The sequence below is a fragment of the Antedon bifida genome, chromosome 6 (genome assembly GCF_963402885.1).
Source record: "Antedon bifida chromosome 6, ecAntBifi1.1, whole genome shotgun sequence".
Taxonomy (NCBI): Eukaryota; Metazoa; Echinodermata; class Crinoidea; order Comatulida; family Antedonidae; genus Antedon; species Antedon bifida.
The window spans coordinates 19415237-19439087 of NC_136231.1; the positions used below are offsets into that span (position 1 = coordinate 19415237).

The 23851-nt window shown below is 31.8% G+C and overlaps 2 protein-coding genes across 8 annotated transcripts in view; both read left to right on the top strand.

The window, feature by feature from the left end:
* LOC144845182 (uncharacterized) overlaps nt 1-11390 on the top strand; it is a 51679-nt gene extending 40289 nt beyond the window's left edge. For 5 of the 7 annotated variants that reach the window (XM_078702345.1, XM_078702352.1, XM_078702346.1 and 2 more), the window contains 6 exons: nt 292-504; nt 3197-3295; nt 4670-4771; nt 7055-7150; nt 7285-7310; nt 9447-11388. In XM_078702345.1, the coding sequence (XP_078558471.1) occupies nt 292-504; nt 3197-3295; nt 4670-4771; nt 7055-7150; nt 7285-7310; nt 9447-9933 (1023 nt within the window). In that variant the 3' untranslated portion in view covers nt 9934-11388. Of the gene's footprint in view, nt 1-291; nt 505-3196; nt 3296-4669; nt 4772-7054; nt 7151-7284; nt 7311-9446 lie in introns of all 7 variants that reach the window. The other 2 variants (XM_078702350.1, XM_078702349.1) reach the window with 2 other exon arrangements.
* A 923-nt stretch (nt 11391-12313) lies between these two features.
* Nucleotides 12314-23614, top strand: LOC144844181 (uncharacterized). Its single transcript, XM_078700937.1, has 12 exons — nt 12314-12417; nt 13121-14996; nt 15125-15230; nt 15910-16070; nt 17728-17864; nt 18726-18794; nt 19318-19377; nt 19869-19913; nt 20514-20636; nt 21133-21234; nt 21649-21752; nt 22259-23614. The coding sequence occupies exons 2-12, from the start codon at nt 13238-13240 to the stop codon at nt 22401-22403; spliced, it is 2811 nt and encodes a 936-aa protein (XP_078557063.1). The 5' UTR covers nt 12314-12417; nt 13121-13237; the 3' UTR covers nt 22404-23614.
* Nucleotides 23615-23851: the final 237 nt, after the last annotated feature.

Below are 23851 nucleotides of genomic sequence, written 5' to 3' on the forward strand. Positions count from 1 at the left end.
CTACCCTTTCAATCTTAAAGTGCATAAAGTGGAAATGTCAAACACTAAAACTACTGTCATACCGTCAATAAAATATATCCTAATTGGCCTATATCAGAACTTATTAAATAAAAAATCAAGTTTCTTTTTTAACTGAAATTATTATCTGTAAAATTATCATACTAATTCCACCCCTTAAAAATTAAAGAGGTTCAAAGTACCTACACATTCGATGCTTGCACCCTTGCTTGACATACACCCACATCAATATTGTAAAATGTATTTTCTATTTTTTTGCTTTTTAAAAATCAGATCAACACAGCCCTACATTACTCTGTATCACATTGTAATTATGAGATAGTTGAACAACTACTGGACAGTGGAGATTGTAGTGTGAACAAGCAAAACAAAGCTGGTTATACAGCAACTATGCTAGCCTCTTTGTCAGAAGTGACAAATGAATTACAACGTGTCTGTATAAGGAGACTATTCAACTTAGGGGATGTTAACATCAAAGATACACGGGTAAAGCGGTATTTCATTATTTCTTACATATTCAGAATTGAGAAATTTTGTATGTCTGCTGGAGCAGGATTTTATCTCAGACCCTTAAATTTGTATGCAAACATTTTCTTTATTACTCTTACATCTCACTTTTTAAAAAAACAAAACAATAACACAAATTATGCATAATGAAATAAAGGAGGGAATTTTTATTTTTAAGACAATCAGGAAGTTTACCCTTTATTTCTCAAGATTCTTTATTCATCGTCATGTAAATACATACATGATATGCGGTTTCCTGGGTATAAAATTCAAAACAAGATAATAAATACAGCTACAAAACAGACATGACATAAAAAGTGAAAAATACAAACAGTACAATTAGTGTAACTACAAAACAGAAAAATGTGAATCTATACCCTACAATTTTTTTTTGCTTGTCATGCACAAATTATAACTGATGTTCTAAGATAACTAAAACCATATGGTTTTCTGTTATACATTCCATCATACAGTATAAAAAGCACATAGAAACGTCACAGCAATATTAAAGTTCAGTGAGTTCTGTTAAATTGTTGGTAGGTTTAATGTCATGGCTATGACACATAGGTTGGCATTTATCTTTTTTTCCCTAAAGTCACAAACATTAAGCAGCGCTTAAGCAAAATATTTTTTGGTTATTTTTTATCTTAAGCAATGGCTTTTCACTTAGAGTTAACAAAATGATTCTTTAACATGTTATCATCCAGCCTCTGATAGCATTGGTCATTCTGTCCATACATTAAAAAAATTGAAATGAGCTCATATGTCTTCTTTTTTGATAACTTGATAATAATAGGCTATATAGCCACCAAGGTTAACATATGTATACAGCCAACCACGCCCTTCCCAAGTGATCTGGTGTTTGTTTAACAAATACTGCTAGTAAACTCACCTGTTTGCCTATTATCACTTACAGCAGGTGGTACACTGCAGTTTACTCACATCCTGTGAGAGAGAGAATGATAGAAAACGCTAGAGAAATAAAATATTAACCTTACTTTATACCACCATTGACAATACCATGCTCATTTGATCTTGGTACATATCCTGGTTTTGGAGGTACTAAAACATTTAAATATAAGATGATCCTTGGCTTTCTTTGAAAGACATTCTTTTACTAAATTATTACTGGAGTTGTAGGTTGGTGGGTAACGTGCTAAGTGGAGTTGTAGGTTGGGGTTGGTGGTTAGCGTGGGTATTGGAGTTGTAGGTTGGTGGTTAACGTGCGTAGTGGAGTTGTAGATTAGTTGTTAACATACCTAGTGGAGTTGTAGGCTGGTTGTTAACAATTTTGCCTTTCAATCCCAATGTTCAAAAGTGCCAGAGCTTCTACTCCACTCCCTAAGATACTTGTTGAATAATGCTGGCCCATCTCTTATGCTTTATATTTTCTTTATTATGTTAATTTAATTGTTATGTGATTGTTTATACTATATATGTATTTTGTTATTTTTAATATGGGCAAACCATCGATTATTAACTTTGGTGAAGCAAAATTATGAAGATAAGGTGCTTATAAAATTTAAACAAATTTAGTTACTTAACCAATCATAAAAGGTCATCAGTCTGAGAGTGATTGTCGATTATTCACACAACAAAGTTAACACATTCGCCTAACTATATTAAGGATGAATACAGGGCTAGTTTTTTGTTTATAATTTTTGGAAAGAGTCGATGACTACAAATATTTGATTCAGACAGTAATCATGAGTTTTTTGTTTACTTTTGTAATTTGCAAAAAAGTGACTACTGTGACAAATACTTGAGTACAATACAGATGTAACAGCATTTTAAAGCAAATATAATTTCCGCTGTAACGTGTTGTTTGTTTATTTTTATAAGCGCAACTTGTGTTTCTGTTTGATGTCTGTAAATCTCTTGTGGAATACGAATAAATTGTATTTCTTGATCTATACATACATAATATTTCCTACATGGGCTATGAGGGAGTTAGACACTTAGTATGTTCATTGATTTAATTTTTCACTGTCTGATTTTGTTTCCCAAATTATTTCAATCCCAAATTTATCTAGAGCATTAAAGGCAGTTCTTTTAATTCAAATTGTAGTTAAATTTCAAAGGTGTTTTACTACCCAGCTGATAACCAATTCCTTTGGACTTTTAAGGAGAGTACAGTAAATAGTAAATTAAGATTTGAGCTTTAAGAAATGAGTTTCTAGAGTGCTTGACTTCAGTGCTTAATTGTATTTCAAAGTCTTATCAGATGCCCATGATAAAAAGATAGATACAGCCATTTTCCATTTATAATGGTGTCCTATAGGAGGAGTTCTACTGTAGTAAGAGAGTGCGTTTTTTACTGTTGTGTATAAGATCATTTGGATTCAGTGTCTGGGTTTTAGGAAGCCATGTTGTCGTAGAATAATAATAACATACTGAAATTAAGGGAGTTATTTTTTGTTGTTAAATGCATTGGTGAATGAAGAGGGTGGCGATGAACCCTCTACATGCTCCAACCACCCCAAGACACCCCCCCCCCCCCTTCCATATAACCTTAATTTTTTATATAATAACCAAAATATACCTGAATTTTAATAATTGATTAAATTCTAAATGTTAGCTGTTCCTAATAGTATATGTATTATTAATATTACAGTTATTATTTTTAAAATATTGTATAATAATAATGTATTAATATACTTGGTTTTTACAGGACGGTCAGACAGCGTTAATGTTGGCAGTTAGCCACGGCAGAGTACAGACTGTTGAGTTATTGTTAGAAGCCAAGGCTGACTTGAACATTCAGGATGAGGTAAAATAACATATTCGCAACAGGGGATATTAAAATGTACAATAATACAAGAAAAGCTCTTAACACTTGACATTTTATCCTTTATTTTATTAACCATCTTTAGAGAGGATAACCTGTTCAGTTTTCATTACAAAAGAACTAATATTAAGGGGTCCTCTATAAATTTGAATAAAAACATATGAAAAATATAAAAACTTAATTAATAAACAATACACAATATAATATAACATAAAACAAAGCAAAAATAAAAATCAGATGAAATACTTTTACGGTAAATTTTTAAAACAAATGAACTGTTTATTTTTGTGTTTATACTATTAAAGTAAAGCTTAAATTAAATACATTTCTGTATTTATTTTTAACTTTTTACAAAGCAATTATAAAAGCAAGGATAAAATTTACTATTTAAATACATCCTATAAATCATTGACTAAAAAAAACCGTATTACTTACATTTTTGTTCAGTAACTTTCACACTAATCCTACTATTTATAAATATTTTTTTCTTTGAATATATTATTGTATTGCCTACAACACTGTATTTCAAATCTGTATACATTTTAGTTTTGTCCCTTAACATATATTGTTGTTCTTATAATGGCATGTTGGTTTTTGGGTAGTGTATAGTACTGTATATATTTGCTGTGATGTGATCGAATAAGCACCACAGTATATATGCTCTGCATCAGTCAAAATTTTAATTTTTGCTCAACACAAGCAAATGATTAATTGTTCTGTTTTGCCCGATGTAAAAGATTTTTCATTTGTGTAATAGTTTATTCTTATTTCACTAAGTGCTGTTGTAGTCACTGAACCATGTATAAAATATATCTCTTCTTGTGCTTTAAATTTATAGCCATAAATCTTAAATTATAAAGTTAATTAAATTTAAAAACTGCTGTACTTATTCGATGACTTTTTGTAGATTTTACAATGGTGAATGCATTTTAATATTTTTTCATATATATTTTCTTTTATATATTGTCTATTATTAGTAATAAACTTTATTTGTAACACACTCTGTTTTATAATAAGATACTAATTATAAAGAAATAATAATATTAATAGTGATATTAATATTAATTTAATAATTAATATATTCTGTTTAAACAAATTGTTTTAACTTTAGTAATTAACAATATTTGTTTGGCAAAGTTTAATTAATATTACCTGGAGCAGATAATAGGCATTGACCTTTTTTGTCAAATTATTAATTAATAATTGATTCATTGATAAAATTTTATAAATTCATAAATATTAACATAATTAACATATTAAATATAAACAGAGTTTGATGCAAAATAAGATAAATGGGTGATGGGAAGTTTGCATGTTTGCAACAACTTGAAAATGTTTTTGTCACTTTACGAGCAGGATGGGTCGACAGCACTGATGTGTGCCAGCGAACATGGCCATCTTGATATAGTCAAGATGCTACTAGCCGAGGCTGACTGCAATCCCACGCTTCTTGATAACGTAAGTTTTGCGGGGCGCTAACAAGGTTTTCATGCATCACTGGTTTCGCGCAATGAATGCGTATGATCATAACACCACTGCACTATTTAACAACACACTGCACACAGTCACATGGTATTTGTGATCATATTTAAGGTTCTCAAAGGCTTGTGTATGAAACAATGCAATGATTTGAAATTACACTCTTCACATGTATTACAGATTCACAGCTCAGCTACTGATTCCAGGGTCCTGGGTTCAAATCCTCTCAGATGCCAGAATTTTTTTTCTCATGACAAAAAACAACCCCACTCCAAAAGACGTGTACAAACATTTTGTTTGTGTAGTGCATCGTGTGAATATGTTTGTTTTGGGAACATGGTTACCACCTTTAAGAAGGAAGTGAATGAACTCACTTATGGCTATCCTTGGTAATTTTTCTGAAAATGAGAATAATTAATTATGTTAGTTTGTGATAATATACATTTTTTTTTTTAATTTCTAAAAATATTTTGTTTCTGTATCCCCCGTCCGTATCTACCATTTGAAGTATAGTGATTCTGCTATTGGGTTTTACCTTACAATGAATAATTGATGATGTCTGTTGTGACTTGTTTTTCCAGCATACAGACAGAACTAACTTAACCATAGCACTTAACTTAAGCTGTCATCAAATGCCACATTACTTGTTACTTTTAAGAATACTTCTTACTTCTAGGAAAATGTGATGAAGGATGCTAGTAAGATAACAGCATGCGAGCTAATGATGTCAGTGACTTTTAAACTGTTTGTAACTTGTCAATCTATTGCATTTCTGTTTAATCAACAGAATCAGAAGCATTGACTTGACTTGTGGTACCTGTTATTCCTGACTGAATTTATGTTTTTTTCCAGAAACTAAAAAAGTCTGGTTTTAAACCAGATCTAAAATTAACCATGTCTGTGCTTAGCACAACATATTAGATGGTACTACAACTAAATTAACTCTCCATATTGACGCCAGTACATTTGCTTGAAATGTCTAGTTTTGCCGAATACAATTGCAATAGAGTTAATGAGTTTAGAACCTTTAAGACATTAGCTTTAATTTTTAATTTTCAAATTCAAAATGTAGTACAGTACTGTCACTTAAAGAATAATTAGTCGACAAAATTTGAAGACTAAAGATACAGTAGAAATTGAATTATAGGACCTAACAAAGAATAAGAGTGTATGTCTCCTGACTAGAGATTCCCAAGTTTCATCTGGTTTAGTCCAGGGGTTACGGCCAAACTCAATTGTACGAGACATGTGGTCTTATAACTGAGTCAGTATGTTCATTGCGCATATCCTGATTATGGTCATTTTAAATATAGAATTACTTTGCTGTTTTAAAAGGAGGTTACAAAGACCAAACTGAATTGTAACGATGACTTGTAAGACCCTAAAAATCCTATTGTTTTAATATGTTAACCTTCCATCCAGCACTTAGCTAAGTCAATGATATGTTGTATGTTAGTTTAATGTTAGGCCTGAAATAGTGGCCTAGATTTCCTTCACCTTAGCAGAAGTGAAGCTTATAGCCTTCTGCTTGGCCTAGATATGCTCCGTCACACATGTGTGTCTTATGCGCGAGGCTTGGCAAGGATGTGTTTTCATTCTACGCTTTATCTTTGTAAACTGCGGGCTGTGATTTGCCAGTCAATAAAGACTTCCTGTTTGCTGGATAGGTCAGCCATGTCACGTCGGAAATACCCAAAGCATCATGCAGGGAATCATGGGAAATTAAAACCACCTGATAATAAAAACGTTGACAGTTTCTGATAAAAACACCATAATAATATTTTCCACAACATATTTTTTTAAAGATAAAAATGTATTTCTTTTTTACTTTTTGAACATTTTTTTAAACTTATGGCAGAAAAATGTGTAAATTATAAGGTTTTAATGTATGTATTATATTATTAATATATTTGTTTTTACATCCTCTTCCCCCAAATAACAATGTTTGTTAATTATCTTTTTCTTGTGCTTTTCAAACACTGTAAGTAAGGATATGCAACTGTTGTTAAGTGGCATGTGTTTTATTAGCTGTTGTTAGGTGTGGCATGTATTTTACTAGCTGTTGTTAGGTGTGGCATGTTTACTGTCTTAAGTTTTGCTGTATGCATGTTATTATTAATTATAAACATATGATTGGTTTATAAAATGTGCTTAGTGAAATATATAAGGTTTGTTAATGTTTTAAATGTTTTATTTTAAAATAGGATTACTACAATAGATTATTGTTTATTTATTTATATTTTATTTATTTATTTATTATAGGATGGTAGTGATGCATTTTCTATTGCCATGGAAACCGGAAACAAAGATATTGGTGTTTTGCTGTATGCTCATTTGAATTTTAAGTCACCCACATCTGTAAGTAACGTAATTACTGGTAATGCTTTTGTTTTAATTGATATGATATTAATCACAATTATGTAAAATGTGTAATGAAAACAGAAATCTTGAGTTTGCAGTTTTTACATTTTAAAATGCTTTGTTCTTTTCAGAATAAACTTAAGAAAAGATCAACAAGGTAAGCATAGTTAATTGTTAGAGATGTTGTATTTACTAAAAATTGATGATGACGGCAGCCATAATACTGGGACTGTGACGACTACAAAAACTGAGTTCCCAATGATAATGATAAGCGTGTCCCTTGAATAGCACTGCCCACTATGACGAATTCTACTGTAAAAGTCTTATAACAAAACATGGCATATGTAACATGATTGTGAAAAAGACACCACTGCACTGTGACAATGATGATAATCTCATTTGCACTAAACTAATTGAATTGATCACTTTTGTAATTAATTTAAAATAATATTAAATATCTAAATAATAACTGAACTGACTCTGAAACACCATTTAGGGACTTACCAGTATGATACTATGAAGCAAAATTCTATGAGTAACCTATTATACACAGGCATAGATAAAAAATTACCCTAAATTTGTGGGTGGGCCTATACTTTATATAATAATGTGCCAATACAATAATTGTTGTTACTTGATTTGTGTTTTCTTTCTATTCTAATGCATGTTTTATATTTTTCACATGAATTCACATTCACTGAAACACAATAATGTTTGTTGTTCTTTGCTGATATATATCTTTCTGTTATATTGTTCTACAGATTTTTCTTTTTTTTAAACAATAAAATGTTCAATCTTCTTCATTCTGTCATTCACTGAAACACAATGTTTGTTGTTCTTTGCTGACATATCTTTCTGTTTTATTGTTTAATTGTTCTACAGATTTTCATAATACATTTTTGACAATAAATTTTCATTCTTCTTTTTACTTCTCCCCTCTACAAAGGAGTGACTCTGATTAGCGACAGGTTGGTAGTAGCACGCCCTCTATTGATGATTACCCTTTAATACTGCGCATTCTATCCCTAAACTTATTGCATGTATTATATATACAATATTATATTATCCATATTTATTTATTGGGCAGTCAAGCATAATAAATGATTAATTACCATTAATTTGAATATTTTAACACCTGTTATTATTCCTCTTATTGGTTTTTGTTGACAAATAATATTGATAATGTATAATGCTTTATTTTAAAATGACACCTGGTTTTAAGTGTGTATGCTAATTGTACACATATTAATAATATTTATAAAAGTAAGATGCCAAAAAAAAATTCTTTTATGAACATTTTAAAGTTTCTACCGTTTATTACACATGGTGTATTTAAAAGCCTTAATTTATTATAATGAAAATATTTAAATATTTGCATATATTATAATCCGACATTACTTATGCTTATATCAATATCATTTTCACTAATGTAATGCTATTGTTACAGATTTAACATCATGATTTGAATAATATAAAATTCCCTTATTTTTTTTTTAAACAGAAACTTAACATAACTAAAGTATTAATTTTCATTGTATACAGTATTACTGTACAGAAACTGTAATCATGATGGGGCAGGGAGACTTATAGGCATCTCTCGATCATTTTGACAGCACCTAAAAATGTTCTTAAATGTATCTTTAATGAATTATATTTGCTTGTTATGTGGTTTTTCTATAACCGTAAATCTTTATTTGTGCATGCTAATTTATCTTCAGCTTTGTTAACTTTTCAATACCTACCAATACATAATTAACAAATCAAATAGAAGAAAGCAGTTACATACTTGAGTTGTCCAGATGGGAACATATCAGAGGCAATTGCTAAAGTTGGGACTCTCCCTTTTTGTTTTTTAAAGTCCTCATTGAAACAAAATTAACAAAATATATTATGTAGCATGATTTATCAAAATAAATTACCATTGGCCATAAAATGGTGTGGTTGCCTTGTTTTAATATTTAGAAGAACATTTTTTTTTTCTTCTAAAATCATCTGTATAAAGTTATAAACAACTTAATATCATGAAGCACATTAGCTTTATGTTATGTGTCTGTTACCCATCATAGAACACTTCTGTTTCAACTCCCTCGACCACCCTGTACATATATATGCAGTCTGTTTCTGTAAAGTATCTATATTTATAAATTACTCGCATTCCTCTATTTTGTTCATGTCGCTTAAATCAGTAATCGTGTGCTTTTTATCATTGAACACTTTTGTCATTGTGTTTTCATTATTGCTATGTTGTCATCTTCATTGTATGTTTCTTTGTGTCTTTCTCTTTTTCATGTAGTCCTCAACGTCATCATTATCATGCTAGCCCTGAACGTGCTGTCACTGCTAGCTGTAGCCTAACAGCACTTGATCAGCTTGACACTCTAGCATCATCATCAAATAAAGTAACACCACCCTCAAAACTTCCTGTTTCTACTAGCTACAGAAGCCGATCACAAAGCCCAAACAGCCGCAAACCACTTATCAAACCTCTGGTTACGAAGACCTCCGAACCGAAACTGAAGAAACGAACAACATCTGCAATGCGTAGTCCATCGTCGCCCTCTTCGCAACCAAAATTCACCACGAGAACTTCTCTTCTGACAAGCTATATCAACAGAGCAGCATTCTCATCATCTTCGGAGAGAACTACTAGAGGACCGCAAAACCCGCGTATTATTAAAGAATCTAATAAGGAGGCGAAGAATAGTAACTTACAACGTTTTAAAACAACAAAGATAATATACCAAAAGACAAATGGTAATAATGTTAACAAAAACAGTTGAATATCATCTTTATGTGTCCTACACTAGGAAATTAAAATGGAGTTGATGACGAAGGTGTTTTGTAACAAGACATTACACCCAAATACAATGATAATTTGTCTACCAAAACAGCATTTAAAATTCTTAATATAAAAAAAAAATATTTGAATTATTTCATAATGGAAACTTAGTTTTAGTAAGTGATATTACTAATCAGTTTATTAAGATATTGCATATCAATTATTTGATACATAATTATATTATTCATGATTTATATAGTGCCTTTTGAAAAGATCAATCATTTTGAAATACTGTAATTTTTCAGAAAGAGTGGTAGTTAAATACATATCTTCCAATTTAGTTTCACAAACATTATGTTGCCAGATAAATACTGTAGTTTTTTTTAAACTTAGAGAAAAAGATAATAATTTTTAAATTTACAAATACAAATGTCTTCTGTATATAAAATACATCAAAATGTAATTTTATTGTATACTAATTTTGCTGTGTTGTGCAATATAGTGTTAATACAGTAGTATATCTTAAGATAACCAATTAGTTAACTTGGAAATTCATTTTACCATTTATTTAAATTGGAACTGGATTTTGTACCCACCAGTATTGTATTATTTTGCATAGGTTTTAAAAATTGTAGTATGTATTATATGTAAATGTTTGTATATTTGCACATTTTGTGATGTTTTAACATGTTTTTTTTCATTTCATTTAATATCAATATAAATATGTGTCCTATTACAGTCCCATGGGTCTGTAAATTAGGGGATTATAATTGCTTTGACAATGAATATATTAAAAGCATAAAAGAATATCAGGAGATAAACCTAAAACAGTTCACACTAGGACTATAATTGAATCGAGCATGGTGTCTGAATCTAGCATAGAGTTATTATAAATACATCTAGAGAGTAAACTAGGGTAGGACTACTAAAATTGGTCACCGTTCAACGTATCTGATTGGCTGATGTAATACAGCTAAATTCGATGGTCTGTCTGTATTGTGATACTAGGCTAGACATATTATATATAGCCATAGACAATCTTAAATAATTGCAACTGAACTTTAACATTAATTTACATACCATTTGTAATTCTGCACTAGAAATATTATTCATGCAATATATGGCATAGCCTACTACAAATAAATTCTATAAGTTATTCTCATATAATCAATAATGATAATATATTTTAATTGGTAATATGTAAAATATAAAATATTTAACTTTATTTGTGACAATCATGTATTTGACTATGAAGTACAATTTTAGACTGTAATTAAAGTATAAATAAGCTGCAAAAGATATATACCTAATTGAACGGGAACATGTGTATTTTAAAAGTAATATAATTTAAATCAACAATTCAAATTGTATTTAACCTACAGTATAACCATACACTAATGTATTCATTTTAAACAACCTGTATTTAGTTTATGTATTAATAAATATTTTGTATTCAAAATACTACAAAGTTTGCCATAGTTTTATTCTATCTATTGGATGAAACCCGTTAACCACTCCATTTTTGGATACTTCCTGCTGCCGAATTGAATAAAATACTAGAAAATTACCTAATTTTATTCTAGATTGGATCATTGCAATATCAAACCACTCCATCCAATTGTTCCATTTTTCCGACTAACTAACTAACTGGTACTGCCTACAAAATCAATTAAATATTTAAAATACTAGAAAGTTATAGCCAGTTTTATTCTAGATTGGATCTATTGAAACCTCAAACCTACGAATTGAAAAGCGTTGCTACTGGAATTTTAGAAAGTCTTTGGTTTCTTTTTTTCATTTATTTCACATTTGTTTTTATAGACCATAATTTAAATACTCTTTGATATTATCTCCAAACAAAATTGATGAACCATGTTATTATGTTATACAGTATATTACGCGGTAAAGAAAGTCTAGTTGTAGGCGTAAGGCTGTGTTTCTGCAGGCAAAAGTTAATACTGTACCAGTAAAAATTAATCGATAAAGTTCCTGTGGAAGGGTTTTAATAAATATCTCATTCAATCAGATAATTATTAGATAAATGCGATATATGTTGTTGTTGTTCGGTATGATCATGCACACTTTAAAAAAAATTATTATCTGATTGGGTAAAAAATTAGCTAATCATTTTTTTCATGGCTGCAAAAACATTTCCTAAAGTGAGAGTTCCAAAAGATGAATGAGGGAACTAAAGTTTAACAAAAGTAAGTATACCTCTTTAACAAACATTTACTATTCATAAATTACAACACAGTCTCTCCCCATCCCCCTCCCCCACTATTTAAAAAAAACGACTGTACTTAAAAGACTAGCAAACAACCTATGAACTTTGGTCGAACTCTCCGATCCTTCCATTTAGCCGTATTTTAATCGAGTCACTGGGAAATTACAGTGGATTTTTAAAGAATGGTAGTCATTTATCACGAACATATTTTCTGATATATATCTGTAGTTTCATCATTAAAATATTTCTGGAACTGCTTAGGTAAATATTGGTAGTACTGCTGGCTACTTATTATAGGTAATCGTATGTTGTTCTGAGGCCTACTAACTAGCTAGGGCGGGCTAGGCTAGGCCCTAGGCTTCTGGTCAATTAAATAGGGAAGTCGTCCTCGCTCCCGCCATCGCTGCCCGTCTTAACTACTAGCTAGGCTGTACATACTTCGTATCTTTAGCCTATAGAGAAAGGTAGTGATACTAACTATACCCTATGCAAACCTTTAAACCTGCCTAAGAAGGGATTAAGCTAGTATCATCCTTTATTATTATGGTGTGTTGGTTCTGAACACAACTTGAACAGACACAGAACAGATCACCTGGCGTTCAGTTACTGTTTTTTACATTTTTCGCTTTTAGAAAATTATCATTTTAAATAATATAATATATGGCAATTTTTATTTTTTCCAGAAAAAAGAAAAATATTGAATATAGTTTGGATTGTTACATTAAATCAGGTTGAAACGGGGAGCACTAAATAGGCCTATTATTAGAGGAATTTAAATATAAAACTATTTTAATGTGTTTGTATTCTTTTCTTTTTAAAAGAAAGGAGGAAATGCACCATATAGCACTACTACCCTGCTGGATCCACCTACCCTTAATCAAGATTTTTAAAAAAACAGCCTTTAACTCTTCAAGGTGGCTAATGATTTGTGAAAGTGCATAAATAATTGTTATTTGTTTTTCAGAATATGTAATGATGTAATTGTAGAGAAAAGACCTACTAATAGCTATATAGTGCTATAATGGCCAACTGCTCATAAAATAGTAAAAATCGATAGTCTAACATTTCATTCTGCTATAAGATGGAGCAAGAATTTGATCATACATCAGGTTGTGATTCCATCAATGATCATGTATGGAACAATCCAATTGGGCAATATTCAAATCTTGGACGACACAAACCGAAATCAAATACTACTTATAAACCCAGAACGATTTACTCGGATACAAATTTAAATCCATCCAATGTTAATATCGATGCTTTTGAGGCAGGTGATGATTTTTGTGACAATTTGAGTTCAGTTGGTTTCTTACCTAATTTTTCCAATAATGATTGTGCTAATAACAATCCTTTAGAATCTACTTCTAATACAGATATTCACCATAATTGGAAAAGGACTAAGAAAATGCCTGCTAGTTCTACAGAAACAATGGCAAACAAAAACAAATTTTTTGATCCAAAGCGAATATTTGCCGATGTAAAGAAAGCCATACAATCAGATGTAATGAACAGTGAAAAATCTTCATCTCATACAGAATTCAAAGATGAGGAACTAGATCTAAGAAAACTGCATTTTGATCAGGAAATAGCAAGAAAATTAGGAGTAATATCACCTGATGAAGAATGGCCAATCAGAACTGAGAGTCCACTAAACATAGGCAAACATCGTCAACAACAAACCAGTATAAATAGATCTGAGAATGTTGGCCTACATGCATCACCTGATCAGTGCAGTTCAATCAATCAGAATTCACTAAACCCAGGAAAACAAGATATAAATAATTCTGTGAAGACACATAGACTAAATACATCACCTGATCAAAGCTGTCTAATCACAAGTAACAATTCATCAAGTCTGGGAAAACGAGAAAATCGAAACAGTTCTGAAAAAAATGTGTCACCACATAGACGAAGTTCATCACTGGATCAAGGCTGTCCAAGCATAAGTAAGAATTCATCAAGCGTAGGAGAAGGAGAAAATCAAAACAGTTTTGAAAAAAATGTCTCAACACATAGACGAAGTTCATCATCAGATCAAGGCAGTCCAAGCATAAGTAACAATTCATCAAGTCTAAGAAAACGAGAAAGTAGTTCTGGAAGAAATGTCTCACCACACAGACTAAGTGCATTACCTGATCAAAGCCATCCAATCGCAAGTAAGAATTCATCAAGCCTAGGAGAACGAGAACATAGAAATTGTTCTGAAAGAAATGTCTCACCACATAGACTAAGTTCATCATCGGATCAAGGCTGTCCAATCACAAGTAACAATCCATTAAGCCAAGGAAAACGAGGAACTAGTAATAGTGAAAAAACTTTCTCACCACATAGACTACGTTCATCCCCTGATCAAGGCTGTCCAATGACAAGTGATAATTCATCAAACCCAGGAAAACCAGAAAGCAGTAGAAATAATCCTAAAGAGACTACTTCACCTCAGACCAAACATAGTGACAGTAGTTCTAATGACATTCAGTCTAACACTAATGCTGCAAGAGATTTCAAACAAAGAAATCATAACCATAAACCTGCTGAGAAACAATCATCAGAAGATGCTGCTTCTCGTGCCGCTGGTGAGCCTCGAGCAGAGCCAATCAAGAAGAAACCAGTTCCAAAAGGCGACAATGAAAGGTACTTATCGAAGAAAAGGAGAAAACCGAAATTTGCTAACCAACCTCAAAACCAGCAGGACAATGGACATAGGTCTGCTAGAGCTGATAGAAGTGATAGGCCCAGCAGTAGAAGGAGCCGGGAACGACGGAGTCATATGGAAATGAATGATGAAAGGATGGATGTTAACATGGAGGAAGAAGTCCGAGAAGAAGCAGCTGATGGCTCCGGTAGGTTATCGTTTTGTATCTTATCTATTTTGTATTTAATATCATATTTATATACCACCCAACTCTAATAATGTAGTAAATGTGTCCACCAATCAGAAGTCCACCATTAATCTGTTGTTTTGTTTTAGGTGATGCACTGCAGCAACTATTTTTTGGCATCATGAGAGCACTGGTGTGGTTCCTTGGTTTCCTATTCTTCTTGTTTCTGGTCTTGTTGTCTTTTGCTTTTAACATGTAAGTATATTAATTACAAAGGTGAATTTGAACGTGTTTTTTAATAGTAGTACTGTATAGTAAAAAATTTTTTAAGTATTCAAATTGCCTAGTTTAGTGGGTGAAAATCATTTAAAAATAGACTGGAATAAAAGCAAACATCAAAAAGCCCAAGGTGCCATATTTTTGTGACAGTGTGCTGAACTTTTCAATGGCATTCACTAGCATGTGATATGCTAGGTCATGGGGCAAGGGGTCAAGACCTTCTCTGTGCCATATTTCAGTATTCTAAACAAGATGCCTTTAACTCTTAGTCTCATTGTCTCGTCCTTTGGATATGATATAAAGCCATACTCACTGTACTGTACTTAAATTACACATGAACTTTTAAAAGAGTACAGTAAACTAAAAGTGAGGATGTCATGGGTCTATATACGGCCTCTATATTTCCTCAATTCACCAATAACAATTAATACTACATTTATGTATTTTACCAATGCTTTATTTGTTGAAGTAAAGCCCTGTCTACACTATCAAAGTTTGTGAAAACAAATGTGATGTGCCCATATATGGACATATATACATATCACTACCATATTTGGTCACATCACACTGTTTTTGTCAAACTGGTTTAATATTGTAGACAGAGCTTAAGTTGTCATAATGTATGTATATTCATGTTGTATGTAATTTGTTATAGTTGCAGAAGGTGGCTTATATACACAATGGCATTCTTGAAAGTGCTGATGGAGTGGATTAGGAAACGGAGTGGTAACAAATTCAGGGCGTATGATGGAACATTGACTATGGAAGACATCATGACCTTAGGGCCATCTGAGAATATTTTACTTCCAACAGAAGGTAAAAGATATACAGCTATTAAATAAAACTGATGAATAAAGCTCTGTCTACACTTTAAGTGACAAAAAAAATGTGATGTGTCCATATATGGACATGGTGATGTCATATCACTACCATATTTGGGCACATCACACTTTCTTTGTCAAACTATGATAGTGTGGACAGAGCTTTATTTTAGATTAGCTTTGTAAGTTGCCATTATTAAAATTGTTTTCCACTCGACGAATTTATTTGTGCGAATCCAATGTTACCCTATTTTGGGCTACTTTGTATTTGTTTTCAACTTCAAGAGCAAATAGCTGCAATTTTCTTTTTGCTTTGTTGAATTTGCATGAGTGCTCATGAACATGTGACAACTCATTTCCTGAGCTTCGATTGGTTGCGTTGCGCAATTTTTCTCAAAAAGTAAACTGTTTGAACTGCTATACATTTCTCTGAAGAGAAAAGGAACTAGAATTATTGCAGAAAGAGATTTGGAAGGTGGAAGCATGAATGCATACGCATAAAAGATAGAGTACCATTTTGTATTCACATGAATAAAGTTGTCTAGTGGTAAACAGCCTATATTCAGATATGGAAATCCCCCATAAGATAAGCAACAGTTCAGTTGAACAGAAATTTTGTTTTTGTTTCATAGTAAAATTTTATCACTTAAATGTATTTGAAACTTTAAGCCCAAGTTGTTTTACATTAACAAGACAGATATAGAAATAATGTACAGTGGAAAATCTGTGGATACTATACTACAGTAGTTAAGAATAGAGATGATTCTTACCAATAATGTATTCAATATGTTCAGCATAAATGCTTTTAATCATTGTCATTATCAAGTAATTTAATATACATTTAAAATCTACAACAGTATAAAAGTCCAAAGTACAGTAATGCTTTGTCATTGATTTTTTCAATGCATTGTGGCTCATAATTATTTCTAAATAAGTTGAGGACAATTTTTGTATTTGTGGTAAAAGTGAAAATACAATTGATACCAAAACAGATTGTAAAACTGTTTTTAGGATACAAATACAGATAGATCTGTTTATTCAATACAATAACAACAAAAACAGAAATAAACCCTAATGTTCACTGTTGAATTCATTGAGTTCATTTTATAAAGGAATATAAGTACATGATAGTTGATACTATTATAGAAACACCAGGGAGTTGTAACTAACACCTCCCTGGAAACACCACTGTAAGTGCTGGTGTTAACTTTGTATTTAGGTCTGTTTTATGAACCGGTGGTTGCTAGTTTAAATTTGATAAAACCCCAACAGTTTTCATAATGTTGTGTTTTTGTAACTTTTTATTTAAAATGATTATTATTTGTGAAGTGTATGAAAAATACTGAACTTTTGTTTAGTGAATGCTTTTTCGGTGATAGAGAGCACACTATTATTTTGGCCTATATTGAAGATATAGATGTAACATAATATTTAAAATATAAGAAAGTATGACAGTACTAATACCTGTAAGTTTTACCAAGTATAATGTTATGAAGTCCGGTCTAAAGCTCTGTCTACACTATCAAACTTAATGCGACAAAAAAATATGATGTGCCTTTGATGATGTTATATCACTACCTTATTTGGGCATATCTCTACCATATTTGGCATACATGACATAAAAAGACAAGTATTCTTTTGTTTTTTTGAAGGTGACAAGGCAGTGGAAAGGTTGCTGAAATGTGATAAAGATGATCCATACGAAGTACTAGGCGTATCAGCTCGTTCACCAGATGATGATGTCAAAAAATACTATCGTAAACAATGTATTCTGGTGCATCCTGATAAGGTAATTAACATGATTTGATAAAACCTCTTTTATCTCCAGATGTTCCAACCTCCCGACTTTTCCGGGAGCCTCCCAAATTTTCATCTAGTCTCCAGATTATTGACAAATATTCCGAAATTGTGGGTTAAGATAAAAACATTTTTCATACCCATGTTTACTGTCTAAATTCTGTTTTTTTAAGAAGGTTATTTCTGTATTTAATACATAGTTATACCCGATTAGTTGCTAGAATGTGAAAGACACGTCTAGCAAACATTGATATGACGATTGCACAAGGTATATTTTGATGAGTTAAAATGTGTCAACTCCGTTAAAATGTGTCAAACTCATTAACAATAATGTAAACATACCAAAATTGTTAACTTGGGGGTTAGAACGTCTCAATATTAAGGATGTTACAGACTGTAATAGTTTTGTAGTAAACTATTGTGGCAAATTGTACCTGCACCTGATAAAGGCTTTGCTTTAGCAATAACAGTGATCAAATTAAATCATCAAACAAATCATCAAAGATCAAACTACTAGAAGCACTGATATCTAGCAGGAAATGAGGAATATACTCTTGAATAGTTTAATCGTGTTGCATTTAAGACTCCCAACATGTAAACATCATGTATACATACCATTACTAATCTGCGCTTGTACATTTATAATGCCTTGTCTACACTATCAAGCTATATGCGACAAAAGCATGTAATGTGCCCATATATGAACATGATGTCTACCATATTTGGGCATATCACTACCATTATTTGAACACATCACACTTTTTTTTATCAAACTAGTTCGATAGTGTAGACAGAGCTTTATGCTAGAGCGGGAATCATTTAATACATTTTTTCACTGTTATTTTATTTTTAGAATACAATGGAAGGAGCTGAGGAGGCATTCAAGATATTGCATCGTGCATTTGAAGTAATTGGTGATCCAGTATGTCAGTTTTTTATATTTACTATTAAATAACTGTATTGTATTTTAATTTCTATATACGATTATATTGTATTCAGCAAGCATACCAACATACAATACCCAAAAGTGAGAATTTCTAAAATACTGTCATTGTATACTGTTTATATTATTCCTTACTATACAATAAAATATCAGAGAGATGTATAGATTGAAACAAAATGCTTGATAGCAGAGATATAAAAATAGACCTAGAAATATAGAAATAGGCCTATAGGGTATTATTTTCAATAAATATAGTTAATAAATGTTACTTGTAGGGTTGTATTTAAGGATTTATACTGGGGGGATTAGTAGGGTGTACACCCTCATGAACAGTTTTGCACGAAAATTTATGTATTAAGAGTTTAGAAGTCAATTTGTTATGCCTCTTCCATGAACTCTGCACCAGTCTCATCATGGACAAGGGCCTGTCTTGTAGACAACTGTCCCCATCTTCCTTAACTGTACCCTGCAGGAACTCATGCTACTGACTTTTTTCCTCTAGGCTAAACGAGCAGGGTTTCATCAAGCAATTATAGAACACGCTCAGAAAGAAATGTTTCAAGTAAGAATTGTTTTTCTACTGATCTTCATTTCTATGGCTATTTTGTTTTTTCTAATTGAAGTACTTAATTACTGTAAATGCTTTGTTTACTTGCATTTAATATTTCTGTATTCCAAAGAAATGCATCCATCAACTTAGTATATTGAGTACAGTATAGCGAGAATACTGTAGTAGGTGATGGCAGACATGGATGGAAAGTCTGGTAGAGATTACACAGAAATGTGTAGAAAAACAAAGGCCAACAGCCATTAAGTCGCGTGCTACAATGCATAGTGATACCGGACCGACAGACAGACAGACAGACCGACCAACCGACCGACATAGTAAACTATAGAGTCGCGTCCACGCGACTAAAAACCTTTGTTCAACAGCATATATGTATAGAATGTATTCGTTGATCTCTTCTCTATGGTACATTATGGTATCATGTTTTAACAATAAATCAATATATATTATTAATTTTTTACTATGGTTGTTTTATTATTCAACAGAAAGAATTTACCGAGCAGTTCAGGAAGATTAGAAAAGTACTTGAGGTAATATTAACATAATGTGACATCATAAAGGGACATGATAGCATTATATTTTAGAGGGTTACATAGTGATGATATTGATAGTGGTGATTTGATGATGGTGGTGATTACAATGATTGTGGTGATTACAACAATTGTGGTGATTACAACGATTGTGGTGATTACAACGATTGTGGTGATTACAACGATTGTGGTGATTACAACGATTGTGGTGATTACAACGATTGTGGTGATTACAATGATTGTGGTGATTACAACGATTGTGGTGATTACAACGATTGTGGTGATTACAACGATTGTGGTGATTACAACGATTGTGGTGATTACAACGATTGTGGTGATTACAACGATTGTGGTTTACAACGATTGTGGTGATTACAACGATTGTGGTGATTACAACGATTGTGGTGATTACAACGATTGTGGTGATTACAACGATTGTGGTGATTACAACGATTGTGGTGATTACAATGATTGTGGCAGTGGGTATGATGATGGTGCAATTGGTGCCAGAACTGAAAATACTAACATGATTGTGAGGACAATAAATACTAAAAGTTTAAAAAAACAAATAGTAATTTGCTGTGTTTTTTGTTCTTTTAGGAAAGAGAAAATATGATAAACTGTGTAGTATGTGGTGGGACGCATAAAAGATATGTGACTGATAGGCCAGTGTATGCTGCAAGATATTGTGCTAGGCATGATGCAAGGCATGCTGCAACAGAAGTAAGTGTGCATTGCTTTTGTTGTTGTTTCTTTTGTATTGTACAAAATAGAAACAAACAATCATCCATACAATTTTAGCATAGTTGATTAAGCACCATAATTAAAATAAGCACCACAGAGGGCATAAATGTATTTTAAACATTTTCGTGCATACATGCAGGCCAACAAGAGTTAGTTATGTATTGTATGATGCCTTCGGCTCACATCTTGGCACATCAAGCAAAGAAAATTTGGACCCCTAACTCGGAATCTTGATTCTCAAAACTATGAACCTTCAGCCACAAACTTTGAACTTCAACCTAGCACCCCAATCTTACAACTTGCTTATAATATTTTATATGAGAAGTTTATCATTTTATGCTGAATTTCAAATGTTCAACAGTTATAGGTTTTTCAGAACATAATTAATAAATTATTATTAAGTATTGCTAATTTGAGGGGAGAAAGCTTTTGTAAGTGAATGATGCTTTCATATTATGTTTTTGTCATAAATTAGGGGGATATTTGGGCAGAGTCAACACATTTGGGATTTCGTTGGCATTTCTACACATGTATGGATCATAAGGTCTATGATGTCACAGAATGGGCCAAATGTCAGGTTAGTAGTTGATAGCTTTTCTCATAATTTGATTGCACATGCATTATCACATGGTATTGAAATCTGATATCATATACCATTAGAGGTTCATATATCAGCTAGAACAATTAAGAATTTGGTAGATATGATTGTGAAATAGACATGGCAGGTAGAAGTAATTTATTAGGAATTTGATATTTTTGTTAGATATATTGTATGTCTCTACATGCAAATAAGATTCTTGTATATAGTCCTAGATCATTATGGCCAATCAACAATTGACCTTTTTGCTTTGGACAATGCATTTATAGACAATACGTACTTACTTGCTTATTATCAGGACCAACGGTTTTTCATGAACTATACACTTGTTCTTCATGACTTCATCCTTGTAGCATCAGAAAAAATAATAGCGTATGAAATGTTGATTTTTAGAATTTAGGACAGATGCAGAGTAATGCTCATGCAGTTCGATATCGGTTTGACATAAGGAAAAATCGTAATCGTCCAGCTCCACCGCAACCACCACCTGACTTTAAGTAAGTATAACTTATAGTTATATAAGTATAACAGTTATTATATATATATTTACAGACATAAAAGAAATTCTAAACTGCCCAGTGATATACTGAATATCAATTAATTGATTTTGAAACGATAAAGATTGGGAAATCTGTGAGAATGAGAAAAAGATGCCCTAATCTGCATGTTCTCTCTTATCTGTTGTTTTTTATTATAAGGCTAAAGATTCATTTGTGTGTTTCAGCTGCCACCATTTTTCAGTTCATTGTTATTGTTCCACATAAAGTAATAGAAAAAGATCATAAGAAAAAACCTTGTTACTGTCCTTGTTTATGTGTGGAATCTCAGGTAAGCCAAAAAAGGGCTTTAAGGCTGAGTTTCCAAACAGGACTAATTCGTCTGTAAAACGAATGAGTTCCTGGATTGTTAAAGGATTCCCCAAATGAATGTTATATTTACGTGTGGATATGACTATATGAATGCTATAAGATAATATAAATCTTTATATATTTTAATATTACAGTGACGAGGAATTTTTTGAGGAATTGTTTCGTCAAGCTCAAAACTATGAAAGAAGCCAGACTACACAAAACACTCCTAACAGTAACACAAACACCAACCACCAAAGGAAGCATAAGAAGAAACACAGGAAGAAGAAAGGGTTTTAACATGTTATCACAAAATGATGTGTTAATATATATAAGTGTAATATGAATGCAATACCAGAGATGATCGAACAAGTGTCACAGGGCTTATAAGATTTGATTAGGTTCAGTGAGATTTGGCACATCCGACTGTGAATCATATAAAGGCCAATTTACACTAAGGCGATAACGATCGACGATAAAAAGATAAATATGCATTTTTCATACCTAAAACAAAAGAATTAAAAAAAGTTTTCATCCTAGAACTATAGATTATCATCTATGCTGCCTTTGATGAAAATGATATTTCCACACATCCAATCAAATGACGTCATGATTAGTAAGAGCAATAATATCGTGACAATACAACAAAATATTTTTTTTTTATCAAATACAGCATAAATGATTATCCTATAGTTCTAGAACGAAAACTGTTCTAATTTCTTTTGTTTTATGAAAGAAAATGTATGTTTATCTATTTATCATCGATCGTTATCACCCTAGTATAAATGGGCCTTAAGACTGCATGTTTATCTAATACCCCTTTCACATCAGCTAGAGTTTACACACACACCACAGCATCAATACCTGTGTTTTATATGGTGTACATCCCGTGTTTAAAATCTGGAGTTAAATGGTTATTAATATAAGCTTTTTAGCAAGTTATAATTGCATTAGGTGTTTCCATGATTAAGATAACTTCCAGAGAGTACAATATATTTCTTGTAAAAAGAAAACCAAAGAAATACTTTTATACCTAATGCAGTTTTGATTCTACAGTGGCACTTTGCAGAACCACATCAAGTTTGGTTTGACTGTGAGATGCTTATTCGATCATTTATGACATTTTTTATGATGGAAAAATAGTTTTGGTGGCAACAAAATATTATATGACAAGAGAAGGTCATATAAAAAAGGATCATAGAAAATGCCAAGCAAGAGAATAGATGTAAATAGTGATGATTTGATGATTAAAATAACCTGATCATGGTAGCAATTTGTCTTTCTTTAAACTATACTGACAATTTCAGGTGCTGTTTAATGCTTAAGCAGGCCAGTAATTTATTTATATTAATTTTCAAATTATTAAATTACAGATTCTTTTTTATAGCAATACATTTAATATAATTTAATATTAATTATTGTATCAAGCATGTATGCAGAAGGCATTTTAAAGTCATGAGTGCCTCACTCAATTACTGGTGAGTGCCTCACTCAATTCCTGTTGAGTGCCTCACTCAATTCCTGTTGAGTGCCTAAAAAATCAATTGCGATCATGTTCATTTTGTTGCATAGAAAATGATAATAAATGTCTATGTTAATATAAAGCTTGTGATACGCCTTGTATGTAGTTCTGAAAAGAACTGTTGAGTTTCTCGACTTTTTGATCAATGGACGTTGATTGTCGTCAAACTTCAAGAAAAAGTTATTTTCAGATTTACATACGTGGTGTACCACAAACTTTATATCAA